The 17,876-nt window shown below is 44.2% G+C and overlaps 1 protein-coding gene across 1 annotated transcript; it reads right to left on the reverse strand.

Annotated features, from left to right (window-relative positions):
* Window positions 1-3,252: 3,252 nt before the first annotated feature.
* LOC138681088 (zinc finger protein 271-like) lies at window positions 3,253-17,066 on the reverse strand. Its single transcript, XM_069768330.1, has 7 exons — window positions 16,964-17,066; window positions 16,720-16,865; window positions 16,445-16,612; window positions 16,238-16,361; window positions 16,025-16,122; window positions 15,598-15,649; window positions 3,253-5,684 (listed from the first exon to the last, which is right to left on the reverse strand). Exons 2-7 carry the CDS (start codon window positions 16,825-16,827, stop codon window positions 4,036-4,038), a joined length of 2,199 nt encoding a protein of 732 aa, XP_069624431.1. The 5' UTR covers window positions 16,828-16,865; window positions 16,964-17,066; the 3' UTR covers window positions 3,253-4,035.
* Between the last annotated feature and the right edge of the window lie 810 nt (window positions 17,067-17,876).

Below are 17,876 nucleotides of genomic sequence, written 5' to 3' on the forward strand. Positions count from 1 at the left end.
TTACCTATCAGTATGTCTTTGGAATGTGGGAGGAAACCGGATGAAACCCACGCAAGCACGGGGAGAACATACAAACTCTTTGCAGATGTTGTCCTTGGTGGGATTTGAACCCAGCACTCTAGCGCTGCTGTGCTAACCACTGAGCCACCGTGCTGCCCACTTAAAACCACTGCAAGAAGTTGTCAGCTAGATCTCCACACCCCGGCTCATTTTAGTGCCATGAAACATGAACTTCACCAACTCAAAATTCATGAGATGAAGCACGAACAGAATCGCTATCCTGAAACCCCAAAAAAGACAATGATCCATAGGTTGGATACACTCCATCTGGGGGGCTTAGAATGCTCTCCCTTCATGTGATACATGACAGGACATTAGGGCCTCACCATTGGGCCAACAATATTCTGACTTTGTTATATATTTTTACTTTGTGTTATTCTTATTTTTCACATCTCTTCATTGTACTATTCCCCATCTGGGGAACATAGCCATTAGACAAATCCTATGTTGCTGGGTGAATAAATTATGTATGCAGGATATATATTTTTTTGCAGATATGTAGTTGTGCGCCCATATAGGTGGGTACATGTGTGTGTCCTTGGAGATGTATTGTACTGACATGCGTAGTAAGGCATTCAGTAGGAGGTTTACTATCGGTACACAGAAAAGCTCATTATTCGTTCATCGATGTCCCTTCTCTCTTCTTCTCTCATGTCTATTACACCCCAGTAATGACGCTCTTCATTTCTCCATTCTTTTTCCAATATGATTGTGACTAGTAGAAATAAATCCCATTTATGGCTTCTCTTCGTGCCTCTTGGTGAGCAGCTCCTTCCTCCTATCTGCTGCAGCCTTACAGGAGCTCAGTGGTTGGTTCCAAAGGAACCAGCACCTTCTAGAATCTACACTATTTCTAGGTCTATGCCACCTGCCCTATAGATGATTTGGCATCTCGTCCACGAAGTCTTCAGCTTCCTTCGCAAAATTTCAACTACTAGAGGAAACGCAAACTGAGACCAGATACGACAACTAATCGCAAGATGGCTGGTGCTGACGACGCTGCTGCTACTTACATTATTCCTGGCAGATGAAGAGGCACATGTATTTCTTTTACCCCATCAATTTCCAGTAGATATTTTTAAAAAAGGCACCAAAGAGCCTGTGTGGGTTATTGAGTGCCATGTCTCACTAATTTGCCACAGACTGAACTAGAATAAATGTGTTTAAAAATGTTAGTAGTTTGATGCAGAAAATAATGCGATATTGGATGCAGCAATAGGAAAAATGCACAAATGCAAATAATGAATGTCATGCAAGAGCAGGCAGTAAATTGCAGTAGCTCCCTGCCTAACGCAGTGTCACAGTGACTCCTATCTCTCTGCTCACACACTGTATCCTGTGTACTATATTCTTTGATCAGGTTCTATCTCCTTTCCACATTCCTCACAAAATGGCAGCATCATTCCCTGCTTGAACTTTTATAGTGGCTATGAGTCGTCAATGACCTCTGTTTTATAGTCCCTCATGACTGGCTTTATAATAGAGTGGGGTAACAGACATGCATTATGGGGAAAATTTCTGGGCTGTGTCCAAGATTTTGCGACCCTTCTTTTTTGTCTTATTCCATCTGTAATACAGCAGCAGCCACTTTAGGAAAGTCGTCCAAATCATTTTGCGAATCATTGGTATTCAGAAACGTCAAACTTAAAGGGCCACTGTCACCCCCTCCAGCCGTTATAAACTAATAGAGCCACCTTGTGCAGCAGTAATGCCGCAATCTAACAAGGTGGCTCTTTTAGTTTTGTGTTCAGGTATTACTAAAATAAAGTGCTTTGAAACTTTGCAAAAATACCTGTCTTTGTCCACGGAGGCGGGTCCTCAATCCCCAGTTTGAAGGGTATATTCTGCCGTCACTCACATCTTCAGGGGCTTTCGGTGCCGCCCCCTCCGCGCTGTTTTCTTTTCAAATCCGGCGCCGGCGCTGTGTAAATGTTTGTGGGGCAGGCGCAGTAAGCTCTGGAGGTCTGACGTCCCAGCCAGGCTTGCAGACTGCGCCTGTGCGGGCAGTGCGGCCACCCACCTCGGTAATCCCTGCCCCGCACTGTGTTATGCATTGTGCACAGTGCGGGGCTAGGATTCCTGGGCATGCGCACTGCGCTTCTCAGCCTGTTACCAGGTCCCCCGCCCCCCGCCTTACAGCATCTTTATACTGTAATCAGCTGATCGTGCCTCCTCCTTCTCCCACTAGCAGTCCGGGAAAGAACCAACATTGGCAACTTACCTGCTAGCTGGTGTGTGTTTTTTCTATATTGGTTGTTGGGGGGCATTAGACCAGACTGTAGAAGAATATATGGAGATATTGGGGAGCATTATGCCGCACATATGCCGTATATTCAGCTGCAGTGTGGTCTAATGCCCCCCAACAACCAATATGCATCCACAGTGCGGTATAAGTTATGTCCACATCAGTATATAACTTTCATTCTCGCTGGGTAAATTTCGCCACCAATTTAGTAACATATCCATACACCTAAAGAATACACCTAGAAAAAACACACACCAGCTAGCAGGTAAGTTGCCAATGTTGGTTCTTTCCCGGACTGCTAGTGGGAGAAGGAGGAGGCACGATCAGCTGATTACAGTATAAAGATGCTGTAAGGCGGGGGGCGGGGGACCTGGGTAACAGGCTGAGAAGCGCAGTGCGCATGCCCAGGAATCCTAGCCCCGCACTGTGCACAATGCATAACACAGTGCGGGGCAGGGATTACCGAGGTGGGTGGCCGCACTGCCCGCACAGGCGCAGTCTGCAAACCTGGCTGGGACGTCAGACCGCCAGAGCTTACTGCGCCTGCCCCACAAACATTTACACAGCGCAGGCACCGGATTTGAAAAGAAAACAGCGCGGAGGGGGCGGCGGCGAAAGCCCCTGAAGATGTGAGTGACGGCAGAATACCCTTCAAACTGGGGATTGAGGACCCGCCTCCGTGGACAAAGACAGGTATTTTTGCAAAGTTTCAAAGCGCTTTATTTTAGTAATACCTGAACACAAAACTAAAAGAGCCACCTTGTTAGAATGCGGCATTACTGCTGCACAAGGTGGCTCTTTTAGTTTATAACGGCTGCAGGGGGGTGACAGTGGCCCTTTAACTAGCGCAGAATCAATTTGCTCCTCTCTATTAGTTTCTGTGTCAATGTATCATCTGATACCAGCATGTAAAGAGATTGATATTTATTTTTGCATATTACAAGAAGGATTACTTCTTCTCAACAGGCTGCATACTTTCTACATGTCATCGAAAAAAGGCCACACTTACTAATACATTGTTAAAATACCAGTTCACTGCAAGATCCATGTAGCTCCAATCATAATGCAAAATGTGGTGACCCTCCATTCACACGTCTATCATCCATGAGTGGGTTGTATATGCAAATTAAACTATTTTTTATTGGGAAAACTGAGAGTTGGATTTTTTTTTTACAGTTTTATTAAAAGCACTCAAACTTTTTTCATCACCAGTCTTACAATATGAACATACGATTCATTGATTGCATATATTATATGCTATATTACTTTTGTAGTACATTGTATTATCTTATCCCGTCACTGTATGTCCACATTGCGTGTTTTGAAGATTCTTGAAGAGCATGTCTGCTCTGAAGAATACCTGAAAGATTATTCAAAACCTTAAAAGACTCTTGCTAACTATTTCTGTTGTAAAACCACTTTACTTTTCATATGATTATTCTTTTCAACATTTTTCTCCCACTTGAGGTTTGGAAAAACAAGTGGTTGTAAACATCTGAATGTTACTTCTTTTACGTGGCACCTGATGGAAAATGGTTGAAATTAGGCACTCTCCAATCAAAAGGCTGCAAAAAAAACTTGAGGAGAAAAAAACTTCAAATATGCTTGAAAAACTCTCCAAAATCCATTCACAAAATGAAAATCCCTTCAAAGAAATGTACAGAAGTGGTTACCATTATAAAATGTGTTGGTTTTTACTGCCTCAAAAAAATGTTTATGCACACATATCCTTACACTATCGGGAAAGGCTCCTTCCCTGTGTGAGTTCTCTGATGCTTAACAATACTTGATCTGTAGGAAAAACATTTCCCACATACTGAACATGAGAATGGCTTCTCACCTGTGTGCGTTCTCTGATGTTTAACAAGACCTGACTTCTGGGGAAAACATTTCCCACATACTGAACATGAGAATGGTTTCTCCCCTGTGTGAATTCTCTGATGTTTAACAAGGCCTGGCCTCTGAGGAAAACATTTCCCACATACTGAACATGAGAATGGCTTCTCCCCTGTGTGAATTCTCTGATGTTTAACAAGGCCTGACCTATGAGGAAAACATTTCCCACATACTGAACATGAGAATGGCTTCTCCCCTGTGTGAATTCTCTGATGTTTAAAAAGACCTGACTTCCGGGTAAAACATTTCCCACATACTGAACATGAGAATGGCTTCTCACCTGTGTGCGTTCTCTGATGTTTAACAAGACCTGACTTCTGGGGAAAACATTTCCCACATACTGAACATGAGAATGGTTTCTCCCCTGTGTGAATTCTCTGATGTTTAACAAGGCCTGACCTCTGAGGAAAACATTTCCCACATACTGAACATGAGAATGGCTTCTCCCCTGTGTGAATTCTCTGATGTTTAAAAACACCTGACTTCTGGGTAAAACATTTCCCACATACTGAACATGAGAATGGCTTCTCACCTGTGTGCGTTCTCTGATGTTTAACAAGACCTGACTTCTGGGGAAAACATTTCCCACATACTGAACATGAGAATGGCTTTTCCCCTGTGTGAGTTCTCTGATGTTTAATAAGACCTGATCTGTGGCCAAAACATTTCCCACATTCAAAACATGTAAATGGCTTTTCCCCTGTGTGAATTCGTCGATGATCCATAAGAAATGATTTCTTGCCAAAACATTTCCCACATTCCGAGCATGAATATGGCTTCTCCCCAGTGTGAGTCTTTTTATGTTCCCTAAGAATTGATTTCATGCCAAAATATTTGCCACATTCTGAACATGCAAATGGCTTCTCTCCTGTGTGACATCTTTGATGTCCCTCAAGAATTGATTTCATGATAAAACATTTGCCACATTCTGAACATGAAAACGGCTTCTCCCCTGTGTGAATTCTTAGATGTGCTGAAAGATTTGACTTCTGGCTAAAATATTTTCCACATTCTGAACACGAAAATGGCTTCTCCCCTGTGTGAGTTCGCTCATGCACAACAAGAGATGATTTGGAGCGGAAACATCTGCCACATTCCAAACATGAAAATGGCATCACCCCTGTGTGACATCTCTGATGATTTTCAAGACCTGATTTATAGCGGAAACAGCTCCCACATTCTGAACATGAAAATGGTCTTTCAGATTTGGTAATTAATTCTTCCATAGGAAGATCAGATTTCTTGTTAAACGGTTTCCCAGATGGACATGAGTTATTCAGCCTATGTTCAGCTGCTTGTTTTCCGATCAGTGAATCATTAGATGAAGGTATGTTGTGATCAGCAGTACCAGGGGACAGATCTGTGCTGCAAAGTATTACATACATATTAGGCGTTATGAAATTAGTTTGTGTGGTATTTTCTTCTGTTTCATGATTTGGAGAACAGAGATAATTTCCATCGGAGATTCTCATCATATCTTTATCTGGAAAAAGAAACACTGGTTGTCGATCCATAATACAATACAATTCATACATAAAATCTCTCTCGAAGTGCTAAATCATCCTATAATGTCTAATAATAATATTAGCTCTATGACTGAGCTCTCCGCGCTCCAGGATCCTACCTATCCATAAATTCAGGCTTTAAAGAGATGGATTCACATCTACCTAGAAATTCAGACTTCAGTCTTAGAGCAGTGTTCACACCAGACACATAGGTTTCCAGCAGTTCTGAGACCGCCTTGTCGTTGACTGCTGGGCATGTATGAATTGGCCAAATTATGTGCGTAGTGTCTCAGTTTTTTTATCCAGAAGCAGTATTGCTATTCATATTTCATATTTACATGCTTTAGCATGTGGATATGGAGATGGCTGCTCCTAGTATGCACCTGTTCACACCAGCTTGGAAGTACTAGTCAGCCTTTTGTCATACAATCAGATTTTTAACACCTATCATCCAATTTACTTTTAATACAGTGCGACTGCTATCCGACTGCAATGCGATTTTAACATGAGCTTTTTCTATGTCATTTACACATAGTCTTCAAAGGAAATATATTTATCAAAACATTTACATATATATATATATATAGATTAGAAAGACAGATAGATAGACAGATAGACAGATAGATAGATAGATATAGATAGATAGATAGATAGATAGATAGATAGATAGATAGATAGATAGATAGATAGATAGATAGATAGATAGATAGATGAAAAGAGTGGAACAGCACTGTATAGATGAATTCAGGGTGCAGGGCCCTCCAAACAAATACCCATTTGTATAAATAAGAAAAAAGAAAAAAGGAGGCAGCACTCCAATAAATGATGAAAAAAGTGGACTTTATTAGCCCATATGGTGTGGCAACATTTCGGCTGTGACCAGCCTTTCTCAAGCCGATAGATAGCTAGATAGATGAAAAGCCGGCAATTCATCTGCCGCGTACAATAAAATCACAGGATAGAATAGATGGTACAGTATATAAACATAGACTAGATAAATATACAGATGTGACATATACAATTAGTGCAGTGTGTGTGCAGCTTACTGTACATGTATTTAATTATTAAAAGATTACTTTTCTGAAAAAATGCTGTTGGCTCCAGCATAATTTTCTTAACCAGCACAGTGAAAGCCGACGGCTGGGGGCAGATGCTAATAGCCTGGGAAGGGGGTAATGCCCATGGAGCTTCCCAGGCTATTAATATCAACTCAGAACTGTATACTTAGCCTTTACTGGCTATTAAAATGGGGGACCCCCCAAAAAATGACATAGAGTTCCCCTATAATTAATAACTAGCAAAGGCTAGGCAGACAGCTGCGGACTGATATTAATAGCCTAGAAAGGGGCCATGGATATTGCCCCACCCCCTGGGCTTAAAACATCAGCTCTTAGCCACTCCAGAAAAGGCACACCTTTAAGATGTGCCAATTCTGGCACTATGCCTCCATAACTAACTCCATAGTCATATTGTAGAAAAACACACACACACACCCAGAATAAAGTCCTTTAATTGAAAGAATGACACAGATTCCTTTAATAGGTCTTAATTAAACCATACTTACAGCATCACCAATTCCAGTGAGGCCATTGTCCCCTGCAAAATAATTAAAATAACAAACAACATTTCTCACCTGTCTGCCGAGAAGATAATAATACATTTGTACCACAGCGGATCTAGCAGCGGATTTGAAATCTGCAGCGTCAATTCTTTCAGCCGTTTTCAAGCTTTTTTTCCACCCATAAAAACCATCGAGTAAGTGCAAAAATGCTGCAAAAGAACGAAGCAAACAAGTTTTGCTATTTTTTTTGCTGCATTTTTGCTGAATGAAACTAACTTTATTAAACATGTACTGTAGACAAATTACACATGTAATCAGCACCAAAAAAATCACAGCAAAAAATATGGAAAAATCTGCATTTTGAAAGCAACATTCTTATTGCCGAGAAAGCATGTTTTGGTTGCAGAAAAAAAAAACACTGCAAAAAAGCTACGTGTGAACACTGGCTAAGGCCACCTCCACGTTTCAAAATTAGAATTCACCTACAGGTGCTTCTCACAAAATTAGAAAATCATCAAAAAGTTAATTTATTTCAGTTCCTCAATACAAAAAGTGAAACTCCTATATTATGTAGAGTCATTACACACAGAGTGATCTATTTCACATGTTTATTTATATTAATGTTGATGATTATGGCTTACAGCCAATAAAAACCCAAAAGTAATTATCTCAGTAAATTAGAATAATTAACAAAAACACCTGTAAAGGCTCCTAAGTGTTTATAAAGGTCCCTTAGTCTGTTTCAGTAGCTCCACAATCATGGGGAAGACTGCTGACTGACAGAAGTTCAGAAGGCGTCATTGACCCACTCCACAAGGAGGGGAAGCCACAAAATGTCATTGGTAAAAAGCCGGCTGTTCACAGAGCGAGAGCGCTGTATCCAAGAATATTAATGGAAAGTGGAGTGGAAGGAAAAAGTCTGGTAGAAAAAGGTGCACAAGCAACCGGGATAACCGCAGCCTGGAAAGGATTGTTAAGAAAAGGCCATTCATAAATGTGGGGAGATTCACAAGGAGTGGACTGCTGCTGGGGTCATTGCTTCACCACACACAGACGTGTCCAGGACATGGGCCACAAGTGTCACATTCCTTGTGTCACGCCACTGATGACCGATAGACAACGCCAGAAGCGTCTTACCTGGGCCAAGGAGAAGAAGAACCGGACCGTTGTCAGTGGTCCAAGGTGTTGTGTTCAGAGGAAAGTAAATTTTACATTTCATTTGGAAATCAAGGTCCAGAGTCTGGAGGAAGAGTGGAGAGGCCACAATCCGAGCTGCTGGAGGTCTAGTGTGAAGTCTCCACAATCAGTGATGGTTTGGGGAGCCATGTAATCTGCTGGTGTAGGTCCACTATGTTTTATGAAGACCAAAGTCAGCGCAGCCGTCTACCAGGACATTTTAGAGCACTTCATGCTTCCCTCTGCTGACAAGCTTTTTGGAGATGGAAATGTCATTCTCCAGCAGGACTTGGCCCCTGTCCACACTGCCAAAAGTACCAATACCTGGTGTAAAAACAACAGTATCACTGGGCTTGATTGGCAGCAAACTCACCTGACCTTAACCCCATAGAGAATCTATGGAGTATTGTCAAGAGGAAGACGAGAGACAACAGATGTGTCTAGTAACATACGTTATTAGTTATAGATTGAGTTTTGCCCCGCCACAGGGAGTTAATAGGAACAGTTTGGGTTAATAGTTGGGACTAGCCCAGAGTAGGAGGGGCTAAAGTTAAGGAACAGATACAGTTTCCTGTCATGAGGGCAGATAGGGCCTAGCGTGTAGTAGAATCAGATCTATGGTCTGATCAGCGTGCAGATTCACATGAAGTGGGTGTCCCTGAAGGGATCGAGGCAACAGATAACAAGATAAAGAGTAGAGTCAAAGAAAAGTGATAGATTGAGTGACTCATTTACCGGAGATGGAATCTGGGGCAGGAATCCTAGAGGGATGGTCACGAGTTCACAAGCCGAAAAGGTAATGAGACGAATCAGTAGGGAACATGAGACGAAGGGAGCGCACGGGGCAATAGTTGCAAGACGTCTGCAAACAGAGAAGCCAAGTAATGGCCATAATGGCACAAGTAGCTCCTCTAAGAGAAAAAGGATGCGGAACCACGGGTTGAGAATTATGATTCTCACTTACTGAACTGTAGTGTCATTATTGGTGACAAGGGAAGCTTCCGAAGCACTGTGCTGGATTGTGGTGAAGGCAGAGAAACTAACAGAGGCAGAATCGTGTGCGTTTAGGAAATAAAGAAGCTGTATAAAAAGTGTAGTTACTCACCGATAACGGTGTTACTCAGAGCCCATGACAGCACTACCAGAGAGAGAGGGGATCCGCCCTTCAGGGACAGGAAACCTACAGGATAAAAGGGTGATACCTCTCCCCTGCATCAGTTTTGTTTACAGAGCATCGGAGGTCCTCCAGGTTAGTCACAACAACATAAAAACATATGCAATTTAATCATAATGCTTAACAAGTGAACACCGTGTCTATATGGAAAAAACCACTTCACACAAATAATGTGCTCACCGCACACGTGATGAGGGGGGGGAATAAGCAGGTGCTGTCATGGGCTCTGAGAAACACCGTTATCGGTGAGTAACTACACTTTTCTCAGTCCCCCTTGACAGCACTACCAGAGAGAATTACAGAGATCATTGCTTAGGGAGGGACCACAGCCTGCAGAACCCTTCTCCTGAAGGTTAGGTCAGACGAAGAGGCTAGGTCTAAGCGGTAGTGTCTGAAGAAGGTTGAAGGTGATGACCAGGTGGCCGCCTTACAGATCTGATCTAATGGTACCTCTGACCTTTCGGCCCAGGAGGTCGCCATAGCCCTTGTAGAGTGTGCCTTCAGTCCTTGCGGAATGGCGTTCCCGGAGGATGAGTACGCCAAGGCTATTGCGTCTGTGACCCATCGAGCTATAGTGCCCTTAGAAGCTTTGAGTCCTTTTCTAGGCCCCTGGAAGCAGATAAAAAGAGACCCTTCCTTCCTATGCTGCCGGGTGATTTTAATGTATTGGACTAGGCACCTTTTTACGTCTAGTGTATGGAATTTCTCTTCCTTCTTATTTTTAGGGTTTTGACAGAAGGAAGGAAGGATTATTTCCTGAGATCTATGGAATGTTGACGCAACTTTTGGTAGATAGGCAGGGTCTGTTTTTAGTATAACCTTATCATCCAGGATTTGTGTAAATGGAGGGTTTGCAGACAGGGCTTGGAGGTCACTTATCCTACGGGCCGAAGTCAGGGCTATTAGGAGGGCCGTTTTAAGAGAAAGAATCCTAAGGGGTACCGATTCTATAGGCTCAAACGGGGATTCTGTTAGGGCTGACAAGACTAAGTTCAGATCCCAGGGTGGTAATCTACTTATAGTTACAGGTTTAGACCTTGCGGCTGCTCTGATAAACCGTATAACCCAAGGATTGGCCGCTATGTTTTCACAGTATAACGCTCCTAGAGCTGCTATCTGTACCTTTAAGGTACTTACTGAAAGACCTAAGTCTAAGCCCTTTTGTAGAAATTCTAGTATTTCAGACACTGGAACACCATCTTGCAATCTTACCCCGGAGGAGGACAAATTTTTTTTCCATGTTTTGCTGTATATTTTTGTGGTCACAGGTTTTCTACTTTTCATTAGTGTGGACACTAGTTTGTCAGAAAACCCTCTTTCCCTCAATAGTGACCTCTCAAATGCCACGCTGTCAGATGGAGATTCTCTGACTGAGGGTGGAACACCGGTCCCTGAAACAGGAGGTCCGGAAGATCCGAAAGCACCCAGGGATCGGTGATCGATAGCATCCTCAGCCATGAAAACCAGGCTCTCTTGGGCCAGAAGGGGGCTATTAAGATGAGTCTGGATTTGTCCTGCCTGATCTTTCTCAGAACTGCTGGAATGAGAATAGTAGGGGTAAATGCATATGCTAGGGTCTGTGTCCAGGGTATTGTGAATGCATCCACGGCCTGAGGGTTCCCCCTGGGATCTAGGGAACAAAAAGTTTCCACTTTCTTGTTGTGCATATTGGCAAAGAGGTCTATTACAGGGATTCCCCATAGATCTGTAATTTTGTTGAATATGCCCTGATTTACAGACCACTCCCCCTGCTTTAGTTGGGTACGACTCAGGAAGTCCGCTTTCTGGTTTTCTACCCCCTTTATATGTAGGGCTGATAGGGACAGGAAGTTGTTTTGTACCAGGCTGAAAATTTCGGAGGTGGTTTCCATTAATGATTGAGACCTGATTCCCCCCTGGTGGTTTAAGTAAGCTACTACTACTTTGTTGTCCGAGAATACTCGGACATGATGGCCTTGTAGTTGGTCTAGGAAGTACAGTAGTGCATGATTTACGGCCCTCAGCTCTTTTTGATTTGAGGAAGATCTGAGGTCCTGAATTGTCCATATCCCTTGAGCGACTTTGTCGTCCAGGTGAGCCCCCCACCCTGTGGGACTTGCGTCTGTGGTGACTATCTGAGACGCCTCTATCACCCAGGGAATCCCTTTTGATAAGTTGCTGGGATTTAACCACCAGACTAGGGAATGAATAGTGGGTAAACTTAGAGTCATTCGACTTTCTAACCGCCCTCCTAGTATTTTTTGGTTCCTTAAAATATCCCACTGAAGTGTCCTTGTGTGGAGCTGTGCCCACTGAACCGCTGGGAGACAGGCTGAGAGGGACCCCAGTAATGACATTGCCTTCCTTAGAGTTATGGTAGGGTTTGCACGCGCTTCTGACACTAGGTGGATTATGTTTTGTTTTTTCTTGTCTGGTAGGTGACAAACCTGAGAACTTGAGTCCAGGGTGAGACCCAAGAATTCTTGAACCTTGGTTGGTTCCAGTCTTGATTTTTGGAGGTTCACCAGCCAGCCCAATTTTGTTAAGGTGTCTATCACTCTGTCGCATTGTTGACAGCAGAGTTCGGCCAAGTTGCTCACAATCAGAAAGTCGTCTAGATATGGAATAATCAAGACGTCTTCCTCTCTCAGATGTGCCATCATCTCCGCTATCAACTTCGTGAAGATGTGGGGAGCAATTGATATGCCAAAGGGAAGAGCCCTGTATTGGTATTCCCTGGTCTGTCCTTTTATGATTACTGCCAGTCTGAGGAATTTCTGAGAGGTTTTGTGGATGGGGACGTGATAGTATGCGTCGCTGAGATCTAGAACTATCATAAAACAGTTGGGAAACAGATTTTTTACCGTTGACTTTATTGACTCCATTTTGAAACTGTGTTTTTTTTACATAAGTATTCAACTTCCGTAAGTTTATTATAGTTCGGAAGGTTCCGTCCGGTTTGGGAACCAGGAACAATGGAGAGTAGAAACCCTTCCCTCTCTCCAGAGGGGGGACTTCTTGGATGACAGCCTTGTTTACTAGTTTTACGATTTCTAGTTCTAGAGCTTCTTGTTGATGAGGAGATGATCTCAGCGGAGTTACCACATAATTCCGTGGGGGTAGGGATAAAAATTCTATGCGAAGCCCTTCTCCCATTAATTTTAATATCCAAGGGCTGGTCGAAATTTTCTCCCAGGCCGGGAGGAATTGAGACAATCTCCCTCCCACCCTGGGGAAGATGTCACTTTGGGGGGGGAGGGGGGTTTTCTATCCCGAGGGGAGTTACCAAAAAGGAAACCTCTGTCTTTCCTTCTCCCGTCATCCCATCGGTTTTGCTCCCTCGGTGGTCTCCTTCTAAAAAATTTTCCTTTTAATAGAGGGAACCGATGCATTTTTCCTTTCAGGTTTCTCCCACTCCTTTTTTATTAATGTTTGAATGTTTTCGTTAAGGGGAAACACCTTACGCTTTTTTTTGGGGATAGCCCTCCAAACATAATGTCCTGCACAGTTTTATCAGGACGAGGATCCAACACCCCCATCGTTGATCTCACAGCCTTTACGAGGCCGTCAACCTCATCTAGGGGGAAGCAATGACGACCCCCACTTTCACTGTCTGAAGAGGAGAGGGATGAATCTTGCGTATCCGAATTTTTACTCTCGGAGCTGGAGGAGTCGGAATTCCTATCAGGAACTGATTGTTTCTTAGTAGATCTCCTTTCGCCTTTAAGGGAGTTAAACACCGTCTCAACCTCCGCTTTAATTACAGAACGTAACTCAGAGGCGAAGTTCGGGGTCTCCTCACAGAGGACTCGCTCAATACAGGAGTCACATAGTTTCTTCTCCCAGGCCTGTGGTAATGCTTTCTCGCATAAGGGGCAGGTTCTATTTTTCATCTTCCCCGTTCTCTTCCTTGCCTAAGATAAGAGAGAAGGGGAACCCCAATTACAAAAAAATGAGCTTTCACGAAGATCACTCACCAATCTGACGCAGCCACAGGTACCGGTTCTGGAGGAGGGGTAGGATCCTGAAGAGTATGATCCGAGGCCGGCCGCAGGTTTACCACACTGGAACTACGTTGTGTGGAATGGCTACTGGATCGAGAGCTCCGGTTGCCTGCAGAAGTTCTCTTCCCCTGGGCATCTGGCTTCTGGCGCTGACGATGGCGCTGCTGCTGCTGCGGTGGCGGTGGCTGGAGCTGCTGATCGCTGCCTTCCATGGCTCTTGGAACAGCATGCAGCAAGGGTCTTGCTAAGCGCACCTTCTTTTAAAGGATGGAGCTTATCTCCTCCCCCCCTGGCTGCATTGTTTGGAGGAAGCGTTTTTTTTTTTTCTGCTTTCTTCCGCCCCAGCCACTGCGCATGCGCCCGCAGCTAGTGACCCGGAAATGAAGAATTCCGGTTCCAGGGCAGCGCCATCTTGGTGTAGTCATTCAACTCACTGCCCCCGAACCGGAAGTTCCTCCACTACTTCCGATGCGGCGCCATCTTGGAACACTGGTGTCCTGCGGCAGTGTGCTGGAGCGCTCCAACTCCTATCCGGAGTGGCGGCGGCGCTTCCCCCCGCTCACGCTTCCAGACCCCTTGGTCGAAGTCGTGGCGGCTTCGGGTACCGGACCAGCTGTGGCAGGGGCCTCCCCGCTGCCAGAACCCGGACTGGCCGGCTCCGGATCTTCGCCAGGTTAGTCCTTACGTTCCGGTCGGTCATGACAGGTACCGTCCGAGAAGGTTCCCAGTCAGGGACAGGAAACCAAACTGATGCAGGGGAGAGGTACCGCCCTTTTATCCTGTAGGTTTCCTGTCCCTGAAGGGCGGATCCCCTCTCTCTCTGGTAGTGCTGTCATGGGCGACTGAGAAAATGTTCCATGTGTTAAGAAAAACATCCATTAAGATTTCTAACACATATCCCCTGTACATACTCCCCCCTTGTTATGGTTCAGTAAAAGAGTTTATTTTTAAGTGGTGGTCTCCCTCAATGAACTCTATATCATTCGGTCCTGATGAGCCTAAGTCACTGGCACTATGAGGCTGGCAGGGGCGAAGTGCACCCGTAGTTATAGTCCACACACCCAACCAGGACCTCCATTTTCATGTAGCGTGCTGGGGCGTGAAACACGAGTATCTCGCCCACGGCTTCCACCCTACATGCAGACAAATTGATAGCTCATTGCCTTTGGCCAGCATTTTCAGCAGATTCATCTCTCAATATCATACTTTTCAGTGATATGGAATAATTATGAGTACGAAAAATATTGGGCAATATGTTTTATTGAGGAAAAGTTTTTATATTTTCAATGATTAAGTAGATATGGCCATTAAATTAGAAACAAGATGGCTGAGATTTTATATCATGTGTTAAATAAGAGGGATATAAACAACGGGAGGAGTTTTTGAAGTCGTGCCCTGAGAAGAAGCCAAGACAGCGAAACTCTGAGGGCTTTACTATTGAAGCATCGGTCTTCATTTATATATAGGAAGAAGGGCTTATTCCAAGCACACTGGGATTATCACTGCACTGTGGAAAGTCTATACTGTTCTCCCTGAAATGTAGCTACCCTGCCGCTCTGTAGGGAAGACAGTGAAGGTGGTGCTACTACTTTATTACTAGGATATGTGAGGGTCTCCGAGTTTAGCCCTCCTCCAATCATGACGTATCCAAGCACCTACAGTTTGGTTTCTACCTTTCCTGCCTTCCCACCATATTCTCACCATGAGGAGAGTGCAAGTAGCCCCAGAGACATCACGTTTTCCACTGGTAGACAAATTAGACTTAGGACATCTTGTAAAATTCCCTTCAGCATTTGCACTTTTTGTGATTGTATTTCTGTCCATGTTGTATCACGTTATCAGTGTCAGGGAATATGATGGGAAAATATTTCAATAAATTAATTAATGATATTAACGAGGAAAGACATTTTTCCTGAATTTCCTATCAGTGATTCCATTACTAATATATAAATACAATAAAGATATTTACAGTAAAATGATTTATGAACGGCTCTTACCGGTCACTGACACTGACGTGGGGTCTTCACACTTTGTTCCTTCAGAACTTTCCTACAATATTCCCAAATTATAGACATTAGAAAACAAAGAAGAATCATACTGAATTTTTGTTAATTTACACATAATTCCTATCATTCCTCTGCTTTACGTGGACGCTGTGATCAGTAACGCCTGCGCTGACATTATTCAGCACCATCACTGCTCTTACAGTAAAGTCACTGATTGAGATTGAACCTTCTTTCCTGCGGTGAATTTACACTGAATGTTCACAGTATTATGTGGAAATTTGTACAATTTTATTATATAGTCACTCACGACTGACTGCAGCTGAAATCAACGAAATCCTCCAGTACAGAGGAGGGCGGCCGGGGATTAGTAGAAGCTTCATTACATGAATCTATAGAAGATTTCAGAAATCTCATCTACCTGATGATCCCGGGGGACATCTTCCTCCTTCTCTGGCCGATCCTGGGAATATAGAGGACTGGGACTTCTCTCCGGGGGATTTCTCGGACTGGATCCATCTATAGGAAATAACTGCAGTGACTGAATACATTGTCTATATGTGATGAGCAGATGATGGGGAATCTAGACGACTCTCAGACCTGTTCTCTACAACCCAGGAAGGTCTCCTCTTACCCGGAGATGTGATGGACCGGTGATCCTCCATCATGGCGTCCTTGTACAGATCCTTGTGTCCTTCTATATACTCCCACTCCTCCATGGAGAAATAGACGGTGACGTCCTGACACCTTATAGGAACCTGACACACACAATGACCCGCCATTAGCAGACCCCTCCCCCGGCGTCATTGTATAATGTCCCAGCATTCCCGGCAGCGCTCACCTCTCCGCTCAGCAGCTCAGTGATCCTATTGGTCAGTTCTAGGATCTTCTGCTCATGTATCAGTGAATGAGGTGGAGGCTCGGTGATGTCACTCGGGGTCCTGCTCCGCCCTCCTGACACACGGGGGGTCACACACTCCCCAGACGACGTCTTCACTACTGTGTGATCCTGTGTATGGGGAGACGCCGATCACTACACAGAGGCCAAGAATCCTTCACCTTTCCCGTCATTTCCCTGCTTTATTCCTAGAGATCAGAGTGATGTGAAGATCTCACCTCTCCAGTGATCCAGTAGATTATCTCCAGGGTGAGGTCTAATATCCGAGCCGCCATGTGGTCTGTGTCCTGCTCCATCCTCGGGGGGTCACTGATGGAGAGGACCATCGTCTGTTAAAGGAAAATAAGTCTTGTACGCAAGAAACCTGAGGAAACAAGGAGGACTGCACACAGTCTCATATTTGTAATCACATAGATAAAGTACAGAGTCTCATTATACAGGACAGAGATAAGTCGCACCTACCATGACCGGTCACTGATCAGATGTGACCTCCTAGGACCTGCGATGATGTCACAGTCATGTGATCAGTTATATACATGTTAGAGGCTATAGGACACATGTACATAGTCACATGACAGGAAGTGCTGCACAGTGTAAGACCTCCACTGCTTTACTCCTCCCGTCGTAACTTATCACATGACCATGACATCACCACAGGTCCTGCAGTCGCCAGGATGTAACATGTGCAGCCTCGTCCCACGTAGAGTTGTGTCCTGCAGAACCTCCGGATATTTCTCCAGTTTTGTACTCCGTGCTATCACCATGGTGTCCAGAATGTAGAGTTGTTTGTGTATAGAGCGTACAGTGCGACTTTCCCTCAGCAGCACCACCCGGAGCCTTGTACGGGGGAAGCCTAGACGAGAGCGGACCCCATATAGACTGTGTCTCCTATGGCTGTTCTCAGTCAGTGTAAGGGGTCTGCCTTATACCTGTTACAATGTCCCTTTATGTTCCTCTTTGTGATTAAGTGTTTTTTATCCTTCCAATAACTTTTTTTTCCATCTATTTTAGGGGTTTTCTGGGCTTTGCATAACTGTCTGCAGGATTTTGCCTTTTTGCTAGTGCCCGTACATCGATGATATGCTTCTAATATGGAGAGGCAATGTGGCACCCATACCGGAATTTGCTGTAGAAGGACGTAGATCTGGGGATTTATTATGATGGAATATAGGCTGAACTGGATGGACAAATGTCTTTTTTCGGCCTTACTAACTATGTTACTATGTTACTATATATACAGTAGTGTTGAAAATACCAGCAGTCCAATATGACGGACCAGATTAATCAGTGCTTTTGGTATAAATGCTATCAACACACGTCACACAATTTACCAGTGGGCGCAGTAGATTCTAAGAAAACCCCCAGACTGCACGAT

The sequence above is a fragment of the Ranitomeya imitator genome, chromosome 5 (assembly GCF_032444005.1).
Source record: "Ranitomeya imitator isolate aRanImi1 chromosome 5, aRanImi1.pri, whole genome shotgun sequence".
NCBI lineage: Eukaryota > Metazoa > Chordata > Amphibia > Anura > Dendrobatidae > Ranitomeya > Ranitomeya imitator.